This window comes from Eublepharis macularius, chromosome 14 (genome assembly GCF_028583425.1).
Source record: "Eublepharis macularius isolate TG4126 chromosome 14, MPM_Emac_v1.0, whole genome shotgun sequence".
In the NCBI taxonomy this organism is placed as follows: Eukaryota; Metazoa; Chordata; class Lepidosauria; order Squamata; family Eublepharidae; genus Eublepharis; species Eublepharis macularius.
This window is the reverse complement of record NC_072803.1, coordinates 46,958,188-46,982,799: the sequence shown is the minus strand read 5'-3', so window position 1 is coordinate 46,982,799 and position 24,612 is coordinate 46,958,188. Positions and strand designations below refer to the sequence as shown.

Genomic DNA, 24,612 nt, shown 5'->3' with positions numbered 1-24,612 from the left:
AATGCATTTATAAAACAACAATTAAAACATCGGGCAGGAAGGAGGAATCACTGAGGAAATGCCAAACAAAACAAAAAATCTTTACCCACGGTGGGAAAATGGCAAAGGAGCCTCAGAAGATGACTTCAGTGGTCAGGAAGGTTCGTAAGAGCTTAGGCAGTCCTTCAGGTATGTTGGTCCCAAATCATAAAGGGCTTTAAACATGCCACCTGCTTATCCAACAGTAATCCTGGATCCAGGAGCACCCCCAAACTATGGACTTGTTCCTTCAGGGGGAGTGCAATCCCATCCAGAATGAGTGAAACCTTAAATCCCGGGTCAAACCTTCTGCTCACCAGTTGCAGTTCTGTCTTGCCAAGATTAAGCTTCAGTTTATTAGTCTGCATTTATTCCAAAGCTGCCTCCAAACACTGGTTCATGTTTCTACAGACTTTCTGGAATCTCCTGGAAGTGCAAAATAGAGCTGAGTGTCATCCACATACATCCACCTCACCCAGAGGTTTCATGTAGATGTTAAACAGCATGAGGGACAAAACTGAACCTTGCAAGACTCCATGGGCAAAAGGCAATCCTATGAATTATCCCCCAAATGCCCTGTCATTAACAGCTTTGCCCATAACCAGGCCTAAAGACAGATTGGAAAGAATCTAAACAATGCACTTCATCCAGGGAAGCTCGAAGTTGTCCAGCCACTACCCACGCAATCATGTCTTGATTCGGCCTAATGCATCCATGCCAGATTCAGCCCTCTGCCCCATGCTGGGAGGCACCACGGTTAATAATTGTCTGCTAGGAGACCTGACCGAACAAAGGGATAAATGATATGTGCATAGCCCTGGATGCTAGATAGAGGACATTCTACATCACATATCCTATTCAGCAGAACTATTCCAGTACAGATCTCTCACAGCATCTCATTACATTTGTGTTAAAACTTCCAACAGAGCAAATCTTTCAGTCTGTGGCTCATTCACCCTGCTGCAATTAACTTCTACAGGAGACGTTCCACCTGACATTTACCTTGAAATCAAGATACAATTAAGGAAGCACACACTTATACAAGGAACATTCCATAGTATTTCAATGAAGTCAAATAATAAACAGTTAACTGACAATATTTGACTCATCTGCAGACTGGTTTCCAAATAACCAACAAAAAGTTAGTGTAAAATGGCCTTTTTCTCTTCTGAGTTTAAGAAAAATTAAGGTATAACTTCTACTATGTTAGTTACATAAAACAAATTTCAGTTTAAAATAGGCTGCAGTGGATCAAAAGTTCTATGAAGCACTTCAGTGCCAATCAGAAGGTATCTATAAACAGTAACTACATGTTCTTGCCACAAACACAATTACTGCTGTTGCCATAGAAGCTCCAAGTAGTAACTAAAAATAAACAGTGGGACATAAAAATCTGTACCTACTGCTTTAAAGGAAGAAGACCAGAAGAAAAGTTAGTTTTGCATCCAAGAGAACTGGACTGAAATAATGAAAAATAAACATATTCTATACCCTTGAATTCTGAAACAGAACACAAGGTAAGTCATTTCAAAAATCCTGAATGAAAGTAAATACTGATAACATGGTTTGTTAAATGAAAACAAAAATAAAGGGAATCATATAGTAAACATATATTAATCAGGCAGAGCAGTCAGAGGTAAAACCAGCATAAGAACAGCGAGTTGTTAACTAGTGTCATTTTGAACCACCTTTAAGAAAAACTGCAAATAGCATCAAGAAAAACCATGTATGCTAAAGTGAGAAAGAAATCAAGATGTTTTAAAAACCAAGTTCAACAGACTGTGTATGAATGTGTGTGCGTCTTCAAAGACAAAAAAAACCCCTGAAATGCTTTAGGAATCTAATTCTTGACCTATTAAAATATATTCTAAGAAGCAAGAGGTAAAGAGACCCATGGCACAGAGTAGTAAGCAGCAGTACTGCAGCCCAAGCTCTGCTCGTAAGTCGACCTGAGTTCAATCCTGGTGGAAGCCAGGTTCAGGTAGCTGGCTCAAGGTTGACTCAGCCTTCCATCCTTCTGAGGTCGGTAAAATGAGTACCCAGTTTCCTGGGGGTAAAATGTAGATGACTGGGGAAGGCAATAGCAAACCACCCTGTAAAAAGTCTGCCAAGAAAATGTCGTGATGCAACATCCCCCCATGGGTTAGTAATGACTTAGTGCTTGCACCTTTATCTTTACCTTTAAGCAACAAGAACAAAATGGACAGTGTTCACTATCATGAAAACAGAAACTATAGATTAGAAAACTCCATTACTCAGCCATCTGGCACTTTTAAAAAAAATCCTTAATAATGTGGGTTATGATATAAAATGGGCTATACAGCTACAAGATTTAGCCTTAGTACTGAGGGATTTAGCTATTTTACCTTCACGTCCCCTCCACCATACAATTATACAGTTCTACAGCTCAGATTCACTATATATAACAACATGCTATAGCAGATACTATGCTAAAAATGCTACACTGGAGAGACATTCAGTGTAGTAGAGTGGCTGGACTCTAATCTGGAGAACCAGGTTTGATTCCTTACTCCTCCACTTGAAGCCAGCTGGGTGACCTTGGGCCAGTCATAGCTCTTCCAGAGCACTCTCAGCCCCATCCACCTCACAGGGTGATTGTTGTGAGGATAATGATAACACGCTTTGTAAACTGCTCTGAGTGTGGCATTAAGTTGTCCTGAAGGGAGGAATATAAATGGAATGTTGTTATTGTTATCCTCTTTTTCCTTAAGTCTGTTCACCTCCTCCTACAAACTACTGGTTGACATGGAATCTTACATTAGGTTATCAGATGTTCAACACACCCTCCCTCCACCACTTTTTTCTCCCCAGCCCATCTCACTTTTCGTATCAGAACCTAAACAGGAGAAGAGTGTCTGCAGCAACAGAACGCAGGAAGGCAGGGGAAGAAGGAGGATTAAATTCCTCACCAACACCCACCTTTTGTTGTAAAAAGACCTCTGTTTCCCCAATTTATTCATGAACAGCGCAGACACAAGTACAGCAAATATGGTGTCTAACTTGCCTTTTAGGTAAATAGAGCAACCCAGAGAATTTCCCATTCTTTGTCAGTTGACTGGGAAATTACCAACCTCAAGTGGGGCCTAGTGTTCTCCTGGACTGACAAGGGATCTCCAGAATACAGTAATCAGATCCCAGAAGGAAATGGCAGCTTCAGAGGACAGACTCTATGGCCTCACATTCCAGCTGAGCTTCCTCCCTTCTCCAAACATCGCCCTCCTCAGACTTCCCAAGGGAGGGGAAAGGTGAGTGAGTTAGATTTTCCAACAAGTTCGGTTTATCCTCAAAAATGTTACTCTTTCCCCCCATTTTAATAAGGTAGCTGAATTAGAACAGAAAATAGGGGCACCAGTTCTTCAATGTCAGCATTAGAGTATAATTTTGTGTTTGAGATACCGGGATCCAAAGAACTTCTTTAGGCACCAATGTCCTGGATACAGTGGAATATTTTACTTTTAATTTCCTTTGAACAGTAAAGCACAATGCTGTATCACATACCGCTTTTTAAAAATTCCTCTGTTTCAAAAGTGGTTTGGAATGTGCAGGTGGCAGGTGAGAGGATTACAAGTGAATATCCTCACTGGATAGACACATTTCTTTGAATTTTAAGCCTGTGTGTTCCACTTAAAACAACTTAAGAGTAAGAAAGCAAACAAAATTTAAACTGTATATATAGCTTCACTTTTTCTTTATTTGTAGTTTACCAAAAACAGAACAATATAAATGTAAAAGCTAATAAAATTCTTGCTACACTCTGAAATATTCCATCAAAGAAAAATGCACTGTTTCATTTTCTCCTTTAATTTTAGGATTGTTTGTTTAGCAAATCTAACCATATATGCATCAAGAACTTTTACAGTTAAAATCCACATATTTCAGCTTAGCCATATTAAACTGCCTTACATCAAATCAGACCACCACTCCCTTTAGCTCAGTATTTCTTTTTGAACTGGCAACTGCTCTTCAGAGTTTGAGACAGAAGAGAGTGTTTTCAACACTGGCTATCTGAGATTCTTTTTCTCTGGAGATGCCAGAGGATCAAACACATAGCCTTCAGAATACAAGGCATGTATTCTACTAATAAGCTATAGCTTCTTCTCCACTATCTTGGCAAGAGGGAAATATTTTTCAAGAAAAACTGGAAGATCACTTTACACAGACATACAGCAGTGAAACAGCACCCCGCGGGGTCGGGGGGTCAGGAGTTTGATATACGTATTCATATATGAACCAGAACATTGGACTACCTTGATTGTTCCTTCTACTCCGCTGTATGAAATGCATAATGACTGATGGACAGACGGCTGGCTTCTAAGTACACAGCTGGTCAAGCCAGAGAAACAGAGTCAGCAAGATGGTGCTAGAGAAGTAGCTGCTGCTAGAACTAGCAGATTCTTTCCCACGTCCTCCCCTGCCAGCCCCTGTTTCCTGCCCTGGTGTTAGATGCTTGCTCCACTAGAGCTCTACAAGCCAGCACTGGGGCAAAAGATTGCCACAGCCATTCCATAATGCTCCTCATCCTTGGGGTTGGGTGCAAGTATTATGCATCCTGGGACTTAGTTGGAAGTGCATTTGTGGCCCTAGGACTCAACTTTCTCCTTTGCAGTCAGCTATTTGGGCTCACAGGGCTAAGGAGTCAAAAGCAAATGAATTTTTGTTAACCATCATCTGAGATGCAAAAGCACATCTTGAAAAGAAGAAAAGCATAAAAAGAACAATGGAAAAGGAAGAACCATGAGATAAATCTGAGGTAAAAAGTGTCTGAGGAGAGCTGCAAAGCTGAGCTCTGTATCTCTGCATTCCTTACCAATGCAGGAAAAAGAACTGCTTAAAGGAGGAGGGAGCATCCCACCAGTGATCACAGGAAGCTCCAATTTGTCCCCGCCTCCTGTCACAAAGGGGATGGAATCACCCCATGAGTCAAGAACACTCTTCGTGAGAATTATACACTAATGTATAATGTAAAAAATGACTGTTGAACGTATTTAGCAAAATCACATGCCTGAAGGTATATAATTACCCCAGGTCTGGACCTTTACATTAAGTCACATACATCAGCACCCTGATACATCAATTGATGAATATTTGTAATAGCCTTTGTAAAAGATTTACTATTTACTCTGAATAAAGACGGAAAGAAAAAAAAAACAGGTGTCAGCTACCTCAACATCTAGGCTTTGAAATAAATTCCCCTGTACTTTTATGACCCATAAGAAGAATTGGGAACACATGGTCTAAAGCATTCTTTTTCTAGTGAAGTAGGTAAAGAGCAGAATATACCACTGCAGTCAACTAACAAAAGAATGAATTATAGAAATCAAACCACTGTTCTTTTAATTACATTTTATTTATTAGATTGTATGCTACTTCTATAGCAACATTACTCAGAAGAAGTTTGACAAAACATTAAAATCATAAAACAATACATTAAAAAACTTAATTATAACAATCAAATACAAATAAATTCTGGAATAGAAGCAAATACATTCTTCTAACATTTTCAGCTCCATCATTAAAAGCCTGATCTTACAAGATCTTTGCCTGCCTCCTAAATAAGGCAAGTGAATTATAGAGAATAGCCTCTAGCCAGAGAAAAATTGTGGAGCAGCTACTAATAGCTGCTCCACAAATTTGATTTATATACCGCCCTTCAGGATGACTTAACATCCACTCAGAGCAGTTTACAAAGATGTTATTATTATCCCCACAACAAAACACCCTGTGACATGGGTGGGGCTGAGAGAGCTCCTAGAAACTGTGACTGACCCAAGGTCACCCAGCTGGCTTCAACTGGAAGAGTGGGGAATCAAACCCAGTTCTCCAGATTAGAGTCTCGTGCTCTTAACCACTACACCAAACTGGCTCTCTGAAAAGATCCTCCTCCTGACAGATACCACTTTTATAACCACCTGTGATGATATTATCTACAAGGCTTCATTAGCAGGTTTTAAGTAACATGATAAGCATAATTTGTAAAATAATTTGCATTTATATAAACTTCTTTTCTGCAGGAATATGGAAGCAACACTACGAAAAATCCAACTCCGACAGCAATATTGGGTAACGAAAGGTAGTAAAGCCAAGCTGCACCAAGTTGGCGCCAAATGTGTGGAGACTGTTGCTCACAGCGAGCGCTATTATGACACTGCTTTAAATGAGTTAGCAATGGCTCAGCTGTGGCTGAGTCAAAGAAATCAGCAATGGTACCTTATAATAGGGTCTCAGGAGCAAGCAACTACAGAAAATACTGCCACCGGTGAATCAATTTTGGATACAGGGGAACTTCTGTACCAGAACAGAACATATGTTCAAAGTTCCAAATCTACAGTCTACAAAAATCCACAAGAAAAGAAACCAACACAATCAGACCCTTCTGGCAGTCGAAACAATCAGCATTATGATTTGAATAAAACACAAATGTATATAAAACCTACTTCCATACATACTGAACTTGTAGGAGAGCATGAGATAATTATGTATTTGGCAAACTTTCTTCGCATTGACTTGACAACTGAGGAAGAAAGAAACATGAGCATGGGAGACTTCCTGCAGCGGGCTGGTATTTACCATTACGCAAGCAATCTAACTGCCTATCAGTCCACATACAAGCTGTGTGACCAGTACACAGTCATAATACAAAGAGAGGAAAGTTCTTTGAAAGAATCTGCAATTGTACTATTAGATGTGGATATTTCATGTATTTGCAAAGGTTTTGAAGAAATTGAAAATTTAGCAAATTACCTGGAATTTGAACAGCAAGCTGTCCAAAGTGAAGAGAATTACTTATACAGCAAGACAGAGCAAACAATATGAGAATTAACGTTTTCACTTCTGGTATTGGTTTTTGAAGAATTAAGGCATAACTGTCTTTACTTCAATAATTTTTGAAGGAATAAATATAGGCTCAGCATTGTGTGTAATACAATCTTGTGCACCTTTAAAATACAATATAATGGCAATAGCAGTAGTACAACTAGTGTCAGCAGAGATCTATGTATAGCACCATTAATAGTGGCTGAAGAAAGCAAACACTTCCAGAGAGCTCCACTAAAATGAATTGCTTAAGATCTTCTTTTGAAAACTACACAGGTGGCTGCATGCTAGCTCACATAAACCCCTCAACAAACCAAATGTAATCTTATTTAACAGTGCTGCACTTACTTTTCATAAACTGGGATCTCAACAATCATAACTTTTGCTACGTACAACAAATACACTACCACCTGAAAGAGCCCGTCTAGCATATGCACAAATCATCCTTTTTTAAAAATAAATTTTTATTCTCAGCAATCTAATAAACATATGTACAATAACAAAGCATAATTTAACAATGCATGTGATTAACATTATTATACCGGAACAGCATAAATATTACATTATTGTGACATTTTTCTTTCCTTAAGTGTACATATTTCTTTATCATTGTGAGACTAGAGTATTCAAAGCTTAAAAAGTGATATGGATCCATACAATATAGTTCTATTGCATCAAAGTTCTAATTTCAAAAATTTCTGATATAAAGTTGTTGCACCTTGTATATCGTTAGTGGCAAGGTAGTCTAAGAAAGGCTGCCATTTTTCTGTAAAATTTATCATTCTTGCATAATCTGTTCAGTGTTATTTTTTATTTGTTATTTTTTCCATTGCTATATATTCCCACACTTCATTGTACCATGTATTTATATCAGGTAGATAGGGAGATTTCCAACAAGAAGCAATAGATGTTTTGGCTGCTATTATGAGTGATGAGAGCATATCTTGTCTTATCTGTGGCAAAGAGTGTTCACGCCATAAATCTAAAAAGATGAGTTCTGGTTTAAATGATATTGTATAATTTATTATTAAGGCAATATGGTGTAGTATTTGTTTCCAAAATGATTCCATATATTTACATTGCCACCAGCAATGTGCGAATGTACCTGTTTTGCCGCATTTTTTCCAGCATAACGGTGAAATCTTTGAGGTTATTCTAGATAGCTTTTGTGGAGTGATATACCAGCGATGGATTATTTTATATGTTTGTAAGTTTGCATTGACAACTGGGGAGTTAATTAATCTTGATATCCAGATTTTCTCCCATTCTTTTTCTGATATTGTTGTATTGCAATCTTGCTGCCATAAAATCATTCTTCTTAAAGTAAGTTTTCTGTTAGAAGCTCTATGGAACAAAACTGTTCATGCAGTTTTGTTTTGTGAATAGCAAAGTGCTTGTAAACTACAAGGAGCTACAGCTTAAAACCTACAGAATAGCGACCAGATTCACATGCTGTAATGTGACCCATATGTTTGGATTTCTCTGTCTCATTCAAACAATCATACTTAGTTACTTACACACCATAAATAATGTGCAACAATATTGTGTTTGCCTGTCAGTCCTATACAGAAGGAAAAACTGGCTTCTATTTGTTCCAAGGAAAAACTCCAATGACATACAATCTCTATAGCAAGTCCATAATACTTTTTTACTACAAGTTCTGTAGAGCCCAGGCTTGGTTTAGCATTTCCTTTACTACTTTAATTGTAATAAGTTATAGCTTGCCCTGCTTTACTATTTGTAATGTCATCAGTATTCACGATTACCTGGTTCAGAACACAAACTTGTAAACCTTGTACTTGTATACATTTCAGTTTGAACATAATTTCCTCAAGAGCTCCTTCCTGAACCTGAATGTAAAATAAACATTCAGGCTAACCAGACTGCACTATAGATGCATGCAACTAAGTTCTTCGACATTAACTTCAGGGCAAATTGTGTTTTTTAAATTAGTTTTAATTTTTTTAAAAAATGTGTACTGAGTTGCTGTTGCAGAAGGGTGAAAAAATAATTCAAGATGAAATCTGTTGCTTCAAAGGTTAGAAAGGTTTTCTTTTTATGACTGGGGGGGGAGTGGATTTTTAAATGTTTCCAGTTCTCTAGAGTGCTATAGCATTAGTTGCAGTATGACTGTACTCCAGTGCAGATTTTTTTAAAAGAAACTAAATTGAGGATTATATAACATTTACAAGTAGTCCCATGTAAACACAAGATGATCTGCATTTCAGATACATAATTCATTTTTAGCATTACAGTTTAAAAGCACTGTATTATACTTTTATCATAATAAATAATTATCCATTCCTTTTAGTTGTATATATTTGTCCATAGCCATGACTTCTCATATTTTGTTATATTAACCAATTTCTAGCAATACAATGAGCTCACTGCCCCTCTCCCCCCCCCACCCCCAACCAAGGAATAAGAGTTTTGCTATCAGAACATCCATAACTATCTTGGGCTGCAGTGAAGTAAAATAATTGGTTACTTTTTTGATACAAAAGCTACTTAGTACCCCAAATATTGAATTTTAATGTGTGATCACTATGTCTGAAAATATGAACAAACTCTGCTGCTTTTTCTCCAGCATAATGCAGAATACCATCCACAAATATGATGAAAACTATCAGCAGTTTGGCTTCACCTATTGAATACCCTAAACAATAGTTCTCCTATATTAACAGAATACTAAAAGAACAGAGAACATCAAACTCAGATCATGTTTGGTTCTCTTGGTGAGCCAAGATGCTTTCCAATTTAGCTGTTTATAGTGGACCCCCTTTCCCATAAACATGAACCTAAAAACATATATAGAAAGAAAATAACTGTATAAACATGGGCCAATCTGTATAATGATCTCAAAGCCGGTTAAGTTCCTATTCGTTGGCTCTCTGATTTGGGGGAGGGCATTTTCAAAGTGTTGCAGTTGAAGAAACTGATACTGATACTGTAAAATTTGTTTTGATAATATTGTTCCATTCTTTACTATATCTCATATCCATCATATCTTGCCCCCTGGTCAAGATAGAGTCCCTATACAATGGTTTAGTCCTTCATGGCATGTGCCCATCTAAAGAGAACAGTAATATAGTAAATAGCTTCTTTCCCATGTACATGGAATTTATAATCTCTGCTTGGAAAGCCCAACCCCCTCTGGGATCAACCTTATTACCCTAAATGGGGGGTCTCCTTGTAAGTTGGGAGAATTAGCATACAAGGAGAAGCAGTGAGAGGGGGTAACTAGCAAGATCTCCACCTATGTACATGAGAATCGTTCCTTTAGAAGACTCTCTGAAAGAACCAGGTATGTGTTCAACAGGAATGTGTTTTTATTAAAGAGGCAGCAAAAGCAAACACACAGGAAAATGGAGATGAGTACAGGGTCAGGCAATATTTATCAGTCTAGAAGATAGAGAACATATGTAAAGAGTAGTGGTTGAGTGGCCAGCGCTTCGCAGCAAGGAGGCTCAGACACACTTCTGAGGGTGTGCATAGGATCCCAGCACACACACACAGCAGGGAAGTCCAACTACACTGGGGAATGTACTCTGGGGCAGGACTGCATCTTCTGCCACCCAAAAATAGCTTAATGGCTGTCTTTGGAGGTGAGACAATAAAATGGGAAACGTTTGATTAAACCTCCCTGAATGGAACTAAAGGTAACAAAAGTCATTGATGACCCACGATTAGCGGAAGGGAAGAGTTTATCAGGTCCTTGATTAATTCCAATTAGGAAGGAGGGAGAGGGAAGATTGGAAGGGTGTGGGTGATTAATTCAGGAACTCCTGGAAAACCTTTTGTCCTCACATCTATGCACATCACCAGGGCGTGGGGCTCCCAGCCAGTCCTGCCTCATGACTCACATTTCAGCAATTTTCTATCTCCAGCAAGAGTTGGGAACTGTCCTGCCTAGCCAGGCAATGAGCCACGTGCTTGGAGCACATGAGGAGAGATAGTTATGATATATTCATAAACTTCCCTATTAGCGTGAGGGTATGGCTTAATTGCTAACAAACAAGGTCTTCCTACCTTCAGAGGAAGAAATTACTACTTAGCCATTTGGTTTTCCAAGTCTCTGTTCCTCAAGGTGTGACATTTTAGCAAGGTGTGAGATGATAACCTATTGTTCTACTTCAGTCAGAGCCCAAAGTACTCTGGGCTTGGAGCTTGATGGCTCATCCCCCACTTTTTTTCCCCAAGCCACTAGTTTGCAGCCAAGTTCCAACTCATAAACAGAGTGTATTCCCAATGGTTGAATTACCGGGGCAAATTCTAGGGTAGAATTTCCCTAGATCAGGCATTTCCCTAAATCAGGCCATGCTCCTGGTTGTTTGTGCAAGTTTCTTATTGCATAACAAGAGTTCTTTCACCCAATTTGCCATCGCCAAGGCTCCATCTTGAACTTTAAGTTTCCACAGATACTAAGACATAGGGATGCAGTTCACCTTGTTGTCCGAGATGTACATTCACTGCTGCAGTTTATATATTGCTGATAGTATGCCACAATTGGCTCCACAATTAGCGCCATTATTAGTTGCCTGCTGTGGCAACAGAGAGGGATGGGAGTGCTTTTTTGTTCTCAACTAACATCAGCAAGACTTGTTTAAACTAAACAAGTCTTGCTGATGTTAGTTGAGATAACACAGTGTTATACTATTGTTAGAATCGAGATCAAGTACTGAGCTAACAGAGGACTCTCTCACCTCCCTAGTATACTACAATGATTCCAATTTATGGTCAATGTACCGGCAGAGTTACACTTGCATTATGATTATAACAACATAACACTATCCTGGCTTAGATAGCTAGCATTGCTGGATATTCAAAATTCACTGACCCAAGGGATTTAGGCTGCAATCCTAAAAACACTTTTCTGGAAGTAAACTCTACAGAAAATAATGGGGTTTACTTCTGCTTCCTTAGCATCCTACCCTTCTCCAACCAGTGTAAATGAATGATAGGATTGCGCTGTTTGTCTATAGTCCTACATATATTTCATTTCAGGGTATGCCTTTCAATTGTGTATGCTCTGAACTCCACTGTACCTATAGTGTTTTTTTTCTTGTCAACTCCTGATGTTATTTAAATTGTTAATAACATTCTCAGATAGTTTACAGAGTTAAAGAATTAGTCCTCTCTCCAAGGCAGCAAGCCTAAAATCCACTTGTAAATGCATCCAAACAGACTAGTTAACATTGCACTACCCTTCCCAGTTCAAAACTGTTCAAAAATATAAGTACCTGATTAAGCTGCAAAAACCAGCAGTCCTTTATAACCAACAGTGTACTACCATGTCTCCTCCATATAATCTATCTACTATATTATTATCCTGCTTTTTCTCCATAGATCTCAGGGTAACATACATATTCTCCTTTTCTCTTCACAATAACCCTGTGAGGGAGGTGAGGTTGAGAGTATGTAACTGGCCAATGGCCACCCAGCAAGCTTCATGACAGTGAGCTGGGTCTTTCACACAGATCATAGTCTTGCACGGACTACTACAGAACACGGCATACAGTTTTCATCCTTTAAAATTCAAATGCACACCCCTTCACAAATCAATTATATCAAAGAAAGTTTCATTATGTCCTAATATTACAGCAAGCAAAATTAAGAAAACACCATACTGACTTCTAAAATATCAATGCAAGAAATGTAAACTGTCCACTATTCTTAAACTATGGAACCTATTGCAACTAAAAGACCTAAAAGAAGAAATTTTTTTTCTTAAAAAAATTATTCAAAACAAGTGTGGATAGGTTGTCTTACTTCAAAATGCCCAATTTCACTAAACCTTAAATATATACAAGATTATATTACAATGCATCACCCATATTTGAAGCCTCCTGGATTTCCATTCTAAGAAAATCCTCTTACAGTAAAATCCTAAGCAGAGTTATGCCAGTCTAAGCCCACTGAAATCAATGGGTTTAGAATGGAGTAACTCTGCTTAGAATTTCACTGTTAATGAATGAGCAACTTATTCTTTCTCAAACTGAGTGACAAAATAAAACTAAAATAGCAAATGTTAAAGAGTATCAATGTTATTGCTTAAAAGAAAACAGAAAAGGAAGGCTGTGAACACAACTATTTCAATTCAATTCAAATACCTTTAATGGCATGAAAAGATCTAAGACAGTAAACAAGCCACTATAAAATTACATAAAATATCAGAAGTCGATATATTTATACAAAACTTGTATGAATCTTAAGCACACCCACTAAAAACTCTGCAACCACTTTAGAAATCGCTGCCACAACTCTTTATTATCTACAAGCAGATGACCCACAAAGATTTTTGGATCCCCCTTCTCTACATTATTTCCTCTTTCCCTCCTTCTGGAGCCTCCACAGTTTCAGGTTTGTACAACAATCCCGTCATCTGTTACTGATTTTTTTTTAAATCCACACTCTGGGCCAAATTCAAAGTGAGATACACAGACGTGCTGAATGCACATGTGCCTAAAGTGGCTTAGAGAACATTAAAATATAAATATCAGTACAATAAAACAATAGCATAAATTTTCAAAGAAGACCAGCACAAACACCAAGCTACTATAAAACAGAAACACCTGTTATCCTTTACACCAGTCTTGTTTTGACCTTGAACTAGTCTGTTTTCAAGGTTTTTGAGCAGCAGACAAATCAAGAACAATGGACAGTAGCAATACCAGGAGGCGTGCACACTATCACAACATAATAAAGTTCAAGAGCCAATCCTTTATGGTTTTTAACTATTTTATCAAAACTCATTGCATAAAACCAAGTATAAAATGTTTATACTATTCATCAGGAACACATGAAGCCCGGCCCAACATCCCCGTTTGTATTTTAAGCATGTTGCAATGATGATTCAGTAACAAGTTTCTAACAACCAACACTGGCCTTCTCCTATGATAAGATGTACATTTCAGAAGTACACAATCAGAGTTCCTCCAGTTATATGCTATGCATTTATCAATGTCAAACTTGCCTGCTATTCTTCTCTATCAGCTTAGCACCAGTTCCAAACACAATTATGTACCACAGACCAATCACCACAGAGTAGCAGGATACGAAGAAAGACAAGCCAGTGAGTAGAAAATATCTACACGTGGCAATGTAAAACCAGAAACTCACATACTAAGTTTTGAGATAGGACACAGAATAGAATATAATGACATAAAACATGTGTACACAAAGAGGAACTTTTGCAAGGGTAGGTGTAATAGAAAAACTATGACAAGGATCAAAATGGCTTACCCTAGAACAAGTTTTACTGTTCACTCCAGAATCACTTCAGCTTAAGCCCACTGATTTCAATGGGCTCAGGTTGGAGTAATCTTGTTTAGGATCAACTAGGAGGCAGAAATGATGATATAGTAAATAACAGTACCTCCACCCATGTGCAAAGTTGCTTTTCCTCTGATGCCAAATAACTACAGGAAACTACCATCTAATAAGAAGCTATAGCTAGCAGGTGAGGTTGAGCCCTGGCAGCTCTCTTCAGAGAAGTGAATTATTGGCTCTACTTGATGCAGCAGAAACCAAAGGTTGTATGGATGAAGCTGAAGCAATCTCAACACATACAGTCTAAAGAGGGAGTAGATGACGCCCACCTCACATTTGTCTGAGAAATAGGCTGAGTTTACTGAAGCCATAGTAACAAAGTTACTAGAAAGACAGTCCTGAATCTGGGGGAAAGGGATTCAGTTGATGCTGTTAGACTGATAGGCTCCATGTGTGATAAAGTCTGATTCTTTCATCTCACTGGAAAGTGAAAGGCTAGACATTAGGTAGACAGAGAACCTGTTTCTCACCTCAAAGGGAAACTAAGATGTGAAGGTTTCAAGGCTGGCCCTGCTAAGACACAATCATCTCAGATAGCAGATTTGGAATGTTATTATAGGTTAAGAATTATCCACATGATGGTAATATATTATAGCAGCTGCTTCCAGACCTAATTCAAGTTGCTGATTCTGATCTTTAAAGCCCTTTACGACTTGGATACCTGAACGACTGACTCTCCCCATATGAGGCCAGATGAACCTTAAGATCCTCATGGCAAGATGGACCCTCTTTTCATTCCTTAAAGGAGGCAAAAATCTGTGATTGTTTTGACAGGCCTTTTCCTGACTAGTTCTAATGATGTTTAACATATAGGGATTGGCTTCTATTAACTAAGATGGAATAATGGTAACCAAAGCTCAAAAGGGCAAGCAACAGCTACATGAATTTTAGGTGAGGAGTGTAGCACTGGAGCAACTCCTGAAGATGCAAATGATGCAAATGAAATCTGCATGTTCAGAGAGACTTAGACTGTATGTATGGTTGGCTAGGAAATAGATTTGCAGAGGTATTACTGCAGGTGATAATCTGACAGGCACAGTGGCTTGGAACACAACATTGATGCAATAGGTTTCCTTACATAGAGGCAGGGCTTTTTTTCAGCCGGAACACTGTGGAACGGCATTCTGGCGCCTCTTGGAAGTAATCACATAGCCCCGTCCCTTTTCTCTCCGATCAGCCCAAGTGTTGCTGCTTTCAAAGCTGGCAGTTTTTTTTCACTCCCATCAGCTGAAAAAAAAAGCTGTTTTAAAATGCCAGCAGCTTTTTCAGCTGAGGGGAAAGGGAGGAGGGACCCCCCTCCTCTCCTCAGCTGAAAAAAAGTAAGGGCATTTGAAAGCAGCAAGATTATTCTTGCCACACAAGAAAACCGTTGCTGCTTTCAAAGCTGGCAGCTTTTTTCAGCTGACAGGAGGGGGATTCCTCTCCCATCAGCTGAAATGTGGCTGACTTTTGAAAATAACACTTTTGTTGCCATTTGCAAATGGAAAGAAAAGTGCTGCTTTGCGCTTCAGTGTGCTCCATTAAGATTCTCGAATCATTAAGGAGCATAACAGAGCGTTTAAATACCCAAATTCTGAAGCGGCTTGCCACTTGCAAGTTCCACCACCTCTTTTCCCAGAAAAAAGCCCTGCATAGAAGACTTTAAAATTTAAGAATGTATGGCAATAAGAATTTTTCACCATAATCAGTCCACCACAGGCTTACATTTTAACAGTTGAGGCTTCTGAGAAAAGGCTGGTGTCAACAAATAGGAGTAAGTGAGTTTAAATACTATAGGTGGGAGCTACTGCGTACAGGAATGGTTCTGGGTGCTTTACTGTAACAAGAAACATTCCACAATTTGTGGGAAAATGGCTTTGGAGGCTGATGCTTTCTTCTTCACTTGCAATTTGCCTCATGCTTAAAAGAAATTGCATCTTTTCCCAGCAGAATTCTCAGAAAAGTAATCTGAGGTATTGCAAAATGATGACACATAAATGCTTAATCCACCGATGAATAGGTTTAAAAAGACAGTACATTTGTTTTTAAAAACAAAACAAAAATTAAGCTTTCATCAAAGACTGCACAAAAGTACAAAGCAGGTTTCCAAGAGTGCTCATAGCATCAGTTCTGTATATTCTAATGCTTTCTCTCCCTGATATAACAAGCAGAAGCAAAAAAAGATGGTAGGACCCAGTCAATAAGAGTACAATATAATAATTTCATTGTTAGTGCAACATGATCCAAAAATGAGAGTGTGTGTGTAAAAAGATGGTAGGACCCAGTTAATAAGAGTACAATATAATGCCAGTGCAACATGATCCAAAAATGAGGAACTCTAAAGTGGATTCTGATATATACTTGATTTTATTTATTGATTATATATATATATATATATATATATATATATATATATATATATATATATATATATATATATATATAAAGTAAATTAAAGCTAATTTCACACTTCACACTTTTATTTATACGTGTATGTGTATATGTGTATGAGTATATATATAAATATATATATAAATAAGAAATTTACAATACAATCCTAAAGCATGTTACACTTTTCTAAGACCACTGGGTCAATGGGCTTAGAAGGATGCAACTCTGCTTAGGATTTGACTAGGACATTTATTACTGTGTAGCAAGGGTTAAATTTCTATGGCAGGTGCTATAAAAGAGAGAACAGAAGACAGAACAGAAGACAGTTGATTTCTTTTCAATTCTGAAATAGGAAGCAGAAGATATTATGAAGATAAGGATATCTTGAGGATATGCTTTAAGCACCGAAGAGAGCAAGCTGTAACAGTCTCTGGCTACCTAAGTGCAAAGAGATTGTGGTGAGGACAGAGGTGTGTTATAGGGCACTTTCTCTAGCATTCATGGAATCTCTATTCATGGGAAGTCTTCCTGGTCTACCAGAGGACTGGTTATGACAATGGATAAATAGAAGGTGTTGCTGTCTAAACTGACGCAGTGTAATTACTGGGCAGGGAGAATTTTAAATGAGATGGCTAGACATACTCTATCATTGACAGATGCATGCCAAATGGGAGGGGGGTATTTCAGTTAAGTAGTCGGCAAGCCTACACTTGTGTGTGATCTTATCTGTTTGAGATTGCTCTTTATCAATAAAAAAGGCAGGGAGCTGTCCAAGAGAAAGTAGAGGACAACTCTTACCTGTCAGATAGAAAGGGGAAGACTTAGGTAGGAAATCAGAGCATTCTCCTCACCTGCCATATGTTATGGCATGGATCAACAAGGATGAGTTAGGTGATGCTCACTCTGGCATTGACAAGTGCCCTGTTTGGATGTAGAAGGGGATGCTCTTCTTAAGTGATGGTTGTTGTGGGTTTTCTGGGCTGTATTGCCGTGGTCTTGGCATTGTAGTTCCTGACGTTTCGCCAGCAGCTGTGGCTGGCATCTTCAGAGGTGTAGCACCAAAAGGCAGAGATCTCTCAGTGTCACAGTGTGGAAAAGATGTTGGCAGGTCATTTATATCTACTCAGGAGGGGTGGGGTTGAGCTGAGTCATCCTGTAAGAGTTTCCCAGGGTGTGGAATGCTAATGGCAGGAGGCTTCACTGTATCCTGAGGAGGTTCTTTTGCATATGGATTGGTGCATGATGTGCTAATCTTCTCTGCAGGGCTATTGTCGGGTATAGAGTGTTTTGTTAGCCTGGTGTTTTTCAGAACTGGAAACCATGCTCTGTTCATTCTTAAGGTTTCTTCTTTCCTGTTGAAGTTTTGCTTATGCTTGTGAAATTGAAATTCACAAGCATAAGCAAAACTTCAACAGGAAGTTTGTGAATTTCAATTTCACAAGCATAAGCAAAACTTCAACAGGAAGTTTGTGAATTTCAATTTCACAAGCATAAGCAAAACTTCAACAGGAAAGAAGAAACCTTAAGAAAGAACAGAGCATGGTTTCCAGTTCTGAAAAACACCAGGCTAACAAAACACTCTATACCCGACAATAGCCCTGCAGAGAAGATTAGCACATCAAGCACCAATCCATATGCAAAAGAACCTCCTCAGGATACAGTGAAGCCTCCTGCCATCAGCATTCCACACCCTGGGAAACTCTTACAGGATGACTCAGCTCAACCCCACCCCTCCTGAGTAGATATAAATGACCTGCCAACATCTTTTCCACACTGTGACACTGAGAGATCTCTGCCTTTTGGTGCTACACCTCTGAAAATGCCAGCCACAGCTGCTGGCGAAACGTCAGGAACTACAATGCCAAGACCACGGCAATACAGCCCGGAAAACCCACAAAAACCATCGTTCTCCGGCCGTGAAAGCCTTTGACAATACTCTTCTTAAGTGTTACATTTAGGAATATAAGAAGTTAGAAAAACCGCTTGGCATAGAAACAGCAGTATACATGGACTATGATACGTAAATTGAATATACTTTTAAAAATGCAATGAAAGATTAAACCAAAAACTTGAGAGGCAGAGGCTATTCAATGTACAGGAATGTGGCAATTGAAGTGTAAGAGGAGTAAATCACTCACTGTGGAAAAGGAGGAAGAACAGGCCAGATACACAATTTATGAGAAGGGGTATAAAAATCTCACTTCTCACCTATAAACAAGGGCCCAGTATGGTAATGGCATATCCAAGTAACCTAAATATAGCAGGGTTCATGTTTCTTCAACTTATGCATCCTGAAATAGTGATAAAACACATGAAATGCTTTTGAATCACTGATTATTACTGTGATTTTCTCGTCCTGCATTTTATATGAAATAGTTTACGTTTTATCTTTTAGTTAGCATTAAAGATTTATTTCTAAATAGATCCAGGGGGGAGAGTGCTATATAATGAAATGTTGGGTAGTACCCAAATTTGTTTAATGCTTTCGTCACCCACACACGCACACACTTCAGTTACACTACACTAACTACCCTCACTTTATCTTTATTACAAATACAACAAACTATTCCAAATGAAACAGAGGGAACATATGCCAACGAAATAGTGACTATGTTGCGGTTTACCCCTAATTTTCCACACTCTTGTATACCAGTTACCATAGTACAAATATTAAGTTTACTATATTTATATATTATATTTTTTAAGAATACTGAATATGCATATGTTTTAGAAGCAGTAAGCTATACTTTTTTGCAAAAAATGCAATGAACTATTAATTTAGATATGAAAGATCAACTCTCACCTTAGCTACTGCAGTCTTTTATATCACACCCTTAGTTCTTTCACCTCAAGCCTGCAACTTGCCCCCCAAACTACTCATGATCTTGATCATCTGATGCCTCTCTTTATATCTCGCATCTGAATTCCTATCCACTCACAGATCCAGCACAAACTCCTCATCCTTAGCTTCAAAGGCATCCATGGCCTTGTCCCCCACGCCATATTTCTCATATCCTGATACACCCCCTGCCTGTTATGTTCACTTCTCCTGCTCCTCTTCTCCTCAGTTGTCTGAAGTTCACCTGCTCCCTCAAATTACTGACCTTTCTGCCCTTCATGCCTGCAGCTGCCTCAGGAACACCTGTATGCTGCCACCTCTTTCACTTCCTTCAAACCCCTCCTTACAATCAGCCTTTCCTGTGAAGCCTTTGGCATATTCCCAGTCCAACTGAAACTAAGCCTAAGCAAATGTAATGAGAAAGAATGCATACGTTTCTCATTTATTTAATTCCTCCCTCCTTTCCCTCTCTTTGGTGCCTGTAATGCTCATGAAGGCAGAGACCTGTCTTCTTGTACTCTGTAAAATGCACACAAATAGTGCTATACAAATAAGAAAGACTAAAATTAAAACTTTAAATATTAAAATACATGTTTTAAATGATAGTGAACAAACGTTACATATATGATGCCATTTTAAACAGAAACGAATTTTATTTGTATTAGTTTATTGATTATATATAATTAGGGTGTTGCATTTTGTGTACATGCCTCCAGATAAAATGCAACATACCTTCAAATATAATATCCTGTCAATCTGCAGATAATTGCTTATTGCATTATACATTAAAATACCGCAGAGTATATCAATATAAATGCCTTAAACTACTGATGCATATACAACTGTTAATTTCAAATATACATAAATTATATCCTAAACATTCAATGTTACTTACAGGATGGGGACGTGACAAGTAGATGGGAAAAGAGTGGGGAGGGGGGCTGTACAGGTCTCTGTACATGGAGAGAAGAAAGAAGACACGTTCCTTTGGGAGGCAGAAACAAAATCCTCCTCACCTGTCATATATAATGGGGGGCGTGTCGGGGTTAAAGGAGGAGAAGCGTGGGGAAGGGGGGCCTTGGCGTTAGGGTAACGGCATGCATGGAGAAGGGGGGGGAGGAGCATCCATCATTCCGTCTCTCACCTGCTCAGAGGGAGGGGCGGAGCGGCCCCACCTGCCGCCGGCCCAGTCCGCCCTGTTCCTCCTCGAGGCCACCCCGACGGAGACGCAAGAAAGGACGGAGCCGGACGCTGAAGCCGCCGCCACGGCCACGGCCAGCCCCCTCCCCCCCTTCCGCGCGTCCGCTGCAGCTCCAGCCGCCGGCGAGGACAGGACGACGAGGCCGAGCTCGGCCGCAGGGCCCGGGGGAGGGGGCGGCTTGAGAAGGGCTGCGAGGGAGAAAACCGAAGAGCGCCACAGGCGCTGAAGGTGGCGGTGGCGGCTGAAGGGGAGAGTGGCAACACTGCCCCGCCAATCCCCGCAACAGTGTCGCCGGCTCCCGTCCAATCGCGGCCCAGGTGGGTGGGAATACGCAAATGAGGGCCGAATGCGCAGGAGCCGCCGCGTTCCTCAGACCTTGAAAGAAAAGAAGGGGGAGGGGGGTGGGTGAGGGGAGTGAGGGGCGAGGGTGGTGGTCGTTGGCGGGTGGCCGCTCCTCTTATGCCTGCCTGAGGGGGAAGATGGGCGACTAAAATAGAGGGGATCTAGGAGAGGAGGATTTGGGTTCAGGGGCACCTTAGAGACCAACAAGAGTCCCAGGATATGAGCTTTTGAGAGTCAAAGCTCCCTTCATCAGATACCTGAAAGCTTTGTCTCTCAAAAGCTTATATCCTGAAAATCTTGTTGGCCTTTTAAGGTGCCACTGAACTCAAATCCTGCTGTTCTACTGCAGACCAACATGGCTACCCACCTGATACCAGCTTAATGGAAATCACCTTAGAAACGAACAGGATTTTCAGAGTGTGAATATTTGACAGTCATCAGACACCTCAGAGAGTATCTGAGGAAGTGAACTTTGTGTACATTCCCTTCTTTCACATTACGGTTTCATATGTCCTAGCTGCCCTCTGGCTTAAACTGGGCTCAAATCCTGCTGTTCTACTGTAGACCAACAGGGCCACCCACCTAAAACTAGGAGAGAGGTAATGCCATTATTTGTTCCAGATTTAGATTCTGCTTTTTGATCATAAAACCCCCAAACGTCTCACATTGTAAAATGCAGTTTTTCCTTTTGCTTGTTCCTGATATATTTAACCACTCTGGTGACCTTGGAATGGAGGGCAATGTGCATTCTGATCTCTTCCTTCCAGGACCCCCTAGGAAAGGCTGTTTGTTTATTTAAACTGATTTTATATGCTGTTTTTATCAGCACTGGGCACAAAGCAGCTCACCATCTCCCCTCCTTCATTTCTATCCTCACAACAAGCCTGTGAGGTAGGTTAGAATGACAGCAAGAGCAGCTGGTGCAAGAGTATCTAGCAAGCTTTGGGGCAGAGTGGATGGTTGAAATCCTACAGCCTAACTGCCTATACCATGAGAGCTAATTCTTAGCAACAAGGCATAGTCACAGGCTACTGAGGCTAAATTTGGACCAAGGTTCAATCAGACAATGTTTTTTCGCTGTAGTGGTTCAACCCCCAGAACTGTTTTGTTCCCACACTGTCAATTTAGGCTCCATAAAGAAGTGTGTGCACACATTACCACGGAGATAAGGATGTTTTCAAAGACATGCCTACCGGGTGAGGAAGTCTGAGCAATTGCAACACACCCGCCTCTTGTCATCATCTTTTATCTTACTGTACTCGTCTCTTTTAATATCGATGAACTCATATGGATTTTCCTTGCATGGGCTAAAATGTGCATGTTAAACCTACCGACTTGCATGTTAAATCTACCAACATTTAACAGATAAATAGGGACATGCAACATTTTGATTCTGTCCAAGCCCCAGACTGCTACATATTTCTAAAGGCTTTAACTGCTGAATGAGTTTACTGCTGGAGACCGAGCACCACATTTAAAAGCCAAGAGTGTGGTAGTTTTTTTGGTTAACAATACGCGAGAAAAAGAATTGCCTATGGGATAATAATAGCAACAGTTAATGTACTTCAATAGCAGGCAAAGGTTATGAAATTGCAGGCTGTACACAACCTGATATTCATTTGCATGATTTACATGCATGCATATTAAGGACAAGATACAACCTCTCCCGCTCCATCATTTAATTCTGAGACACTGGGGCGGGAATGGAAGGATGACAACACTCCTAGTTCACATCAACACTTTAACAAGGCATCCCCAAGGAGAAAAAATGGGAACATAAGCACAGTGATTTACAAGAAAACAAGGACTGCCCCTGCTAGAGGAGAACAGTTGGGACATATGAAACCATAATGTGAAAGAAAGCAGGGAATGTACATGTAAAGAACAATGTTGTGAAAGTGCTCTCCCTCACACACATATACCAGAGTCTGATCCCAGGTTAGCCACTTTACTAGGAATGCCACATGCCATACAGATTTTTACAATCGGAATGCATGTCTAAACATGGTGTAGGGAACCTTAAAAACCATGAGGTCTGAGTGCTTTTATTTCACAGAACTGAGCAAGGAGAGGCAGCATTCATAATAAGCAAAATAAAATGGCACATTTTGAACACGATTAAATAGCACTTTATGGTCTGTTACACGGAATGTCCTTCGGATTTTCCACCTCAAACGAAATATGTTGCATCTACCCTGAAGCCATGGAATCATTGGGGGGGGGGCACTGTTGAGAACAGTAAAATTGTGTGTCCCTGGCCTTGTATACAAAAAGCATATTCAACAATGTTTTTAAAAGGCTACTGGGAGACTAAGCAACAGGTAGTTTTATAGTCCTTTCAAAACACATGGAACAAATTCACATGGAAGTGAATTTCCTAATCCCAAGAACAGAATTATACCAATGTTCTCTCTCTCTCTCTCATACACCCACAGATGTAATCAGAAGAGAATTTTATTTATTTAAAGCATTTTTATGCTGCCCTTGCACTCAAATTGGGTCCCCCTTGCTCCACTAATGAGTTAGGGACCATAGACTTCACCCATAGGTTTCATCACTGTGTTGCCTTATGTACCACTATGTTGCCTTATATACTATCTGTTGCTTTAAATATATGCTCCTTTGTCAGCCCTAGAATTGCTTATGTTCTGTTTCAGCACTTCTTCAACTCTGTTTTTGATTCTTGCTCATATGTCTTTGTAAACTTCTGTTTATTTACCCTATGGAATTGTTTATGAAATTGTCCTTGATACTGACTGTACTAATCTCACTGTGTAATCCACCTTGAATCTCAGTGAGAAAGGTGGACTATAAATGACAAATAAAATTAATTAAAACGTTTAAAATAATACACACACACATATATAAATATTTAAACAAATTCAATAAAACACATGAACATGCAAACACACATCATCATAAGCAGGAAGGAGAGCCAATAACAGTGGAGGAATACCAAACCAAGCAAAAAAGTCTTCACCCGAAATTGACAATCAAATGAAGGCCTCCTCATCTTTCTTCCATAGTAGCTGTGAAAAAAAAGTTACTGACATTAGAAGATTATTTTGCAACAAAGATCAACTGAAGCACATGTGCAAACTTCCTCATTTGACTTCAGCCTGCAACATGCAAACTGGAGGGAGCAGGAAGGTGCAAATGTCATACTGAATGTTGAAGGCCATTATTTGGCCTAGTCAATAAAATAGAACCTTTGGCATCTCCTGGGAAAATAGCCAAGATTAGCTGTGTGTTGACGTGTCGCTCAGCTATGTGTATTTAATATAGTTTCAGAGGAGATAGCAGATGGCAGGCATACACTGGTTGACTTTTTTTGTATGTAGCTGTTGGGTATAAATAGATGGAAAGAGGATCTCTAACGCAGCAGAGAAGACTTCTAAAAAGGAACCCATAAAGGAAATCAAGATTCCAGCATGGAAATGGTAGTGAACCTATGGAACGGAAAAAAATGGATACATACAATTGCTCAGATTCAGGATTGCCAGCTCCAGGTTGAAAAATTCCTGGAGATTTTGGGAGAGGAGCCTGGAGAGGATGGGGTTAGGGGAAGGGAGGACCTCAGCTATGTATAATATCACAGAGTCCAGCCTCCAAAGCAGCCATTTTCTCCTGGGGAACTGATACCTGTTGGCTGGAGATCAGTTGTAATTCTGGGAGATTT

General features: G+C 39.6%; 2 protein-coding genes across 6 annotated transcripts in view; one reads left to right on the top strand and one right to left on the bottom strand.

Moving 5' to 3' along the window:
• Positions 1-20,792, bottom strand: part of RALGPS1 (Ral GEF with PH domain and SH3 binding motif 1) — a 283,344-nt gene extending 262,552 nt beyond the window's left edge. For all 4 annotated transcript variants that reach the window (XM_054997350.1, XM_054997352.1, XM_054997353.1 and 1 more), the window contains exon 1: positions 20,535-20,792. The gene's annotated coding sequence lies outside the window, so the exon portion shown is untranslated. The remainder of the gene's footprint in view (positions 1-20,534) is intronic.
• On the top strand, positions 1,413-9,036 carry LOC129341977 (uncharacterized). Of its 2 annotated transcripts, XM_054997356.1 has the most exons (3): positions 1,413-1,535; positions 3,051-3,284; positions 6,051-9,036. In XM_054997356.1, exons 2-3 carry the CDS (start codon positions 3,184-3,186, stop codon positions 6,850-6,852), a joined length of 903 nt encoding a protein of 300 aa, XP_054853331.1. In that variant the 5' UTR covers positions 1,413-1,535; positions 3,051-3,183; the 3' UTR covers positions 6,853-9,036. The 2 variants fall into 2 exon arrangements, with proteins under 2 accessions (XP_054853331.1, XP_054853332.1); XM_054997357.1 differs by lacking the exon at positions 3,051-3,284.
• Positions 20,793-24,612: the final 3,820 nt, after the last annotated feature.

Excerpts from the sequence above, each read along its gene's own strand:
- LOC129341977 (XM_054997356.1), top strand. The coding sequence starts at position 3,184 with ATGGCAGCTTCAGAGGACAGACTCTATGGCCTCACATTCCAGCTGAGC. Across the intron at positions 3,285-6,050 it reads CTTCCCAAGGGAGGGGAAAG|GAATATGGAAGCAACACTAC; the intron begins GTGAGTGAGTTA and ends TCTTTTCTGCAG.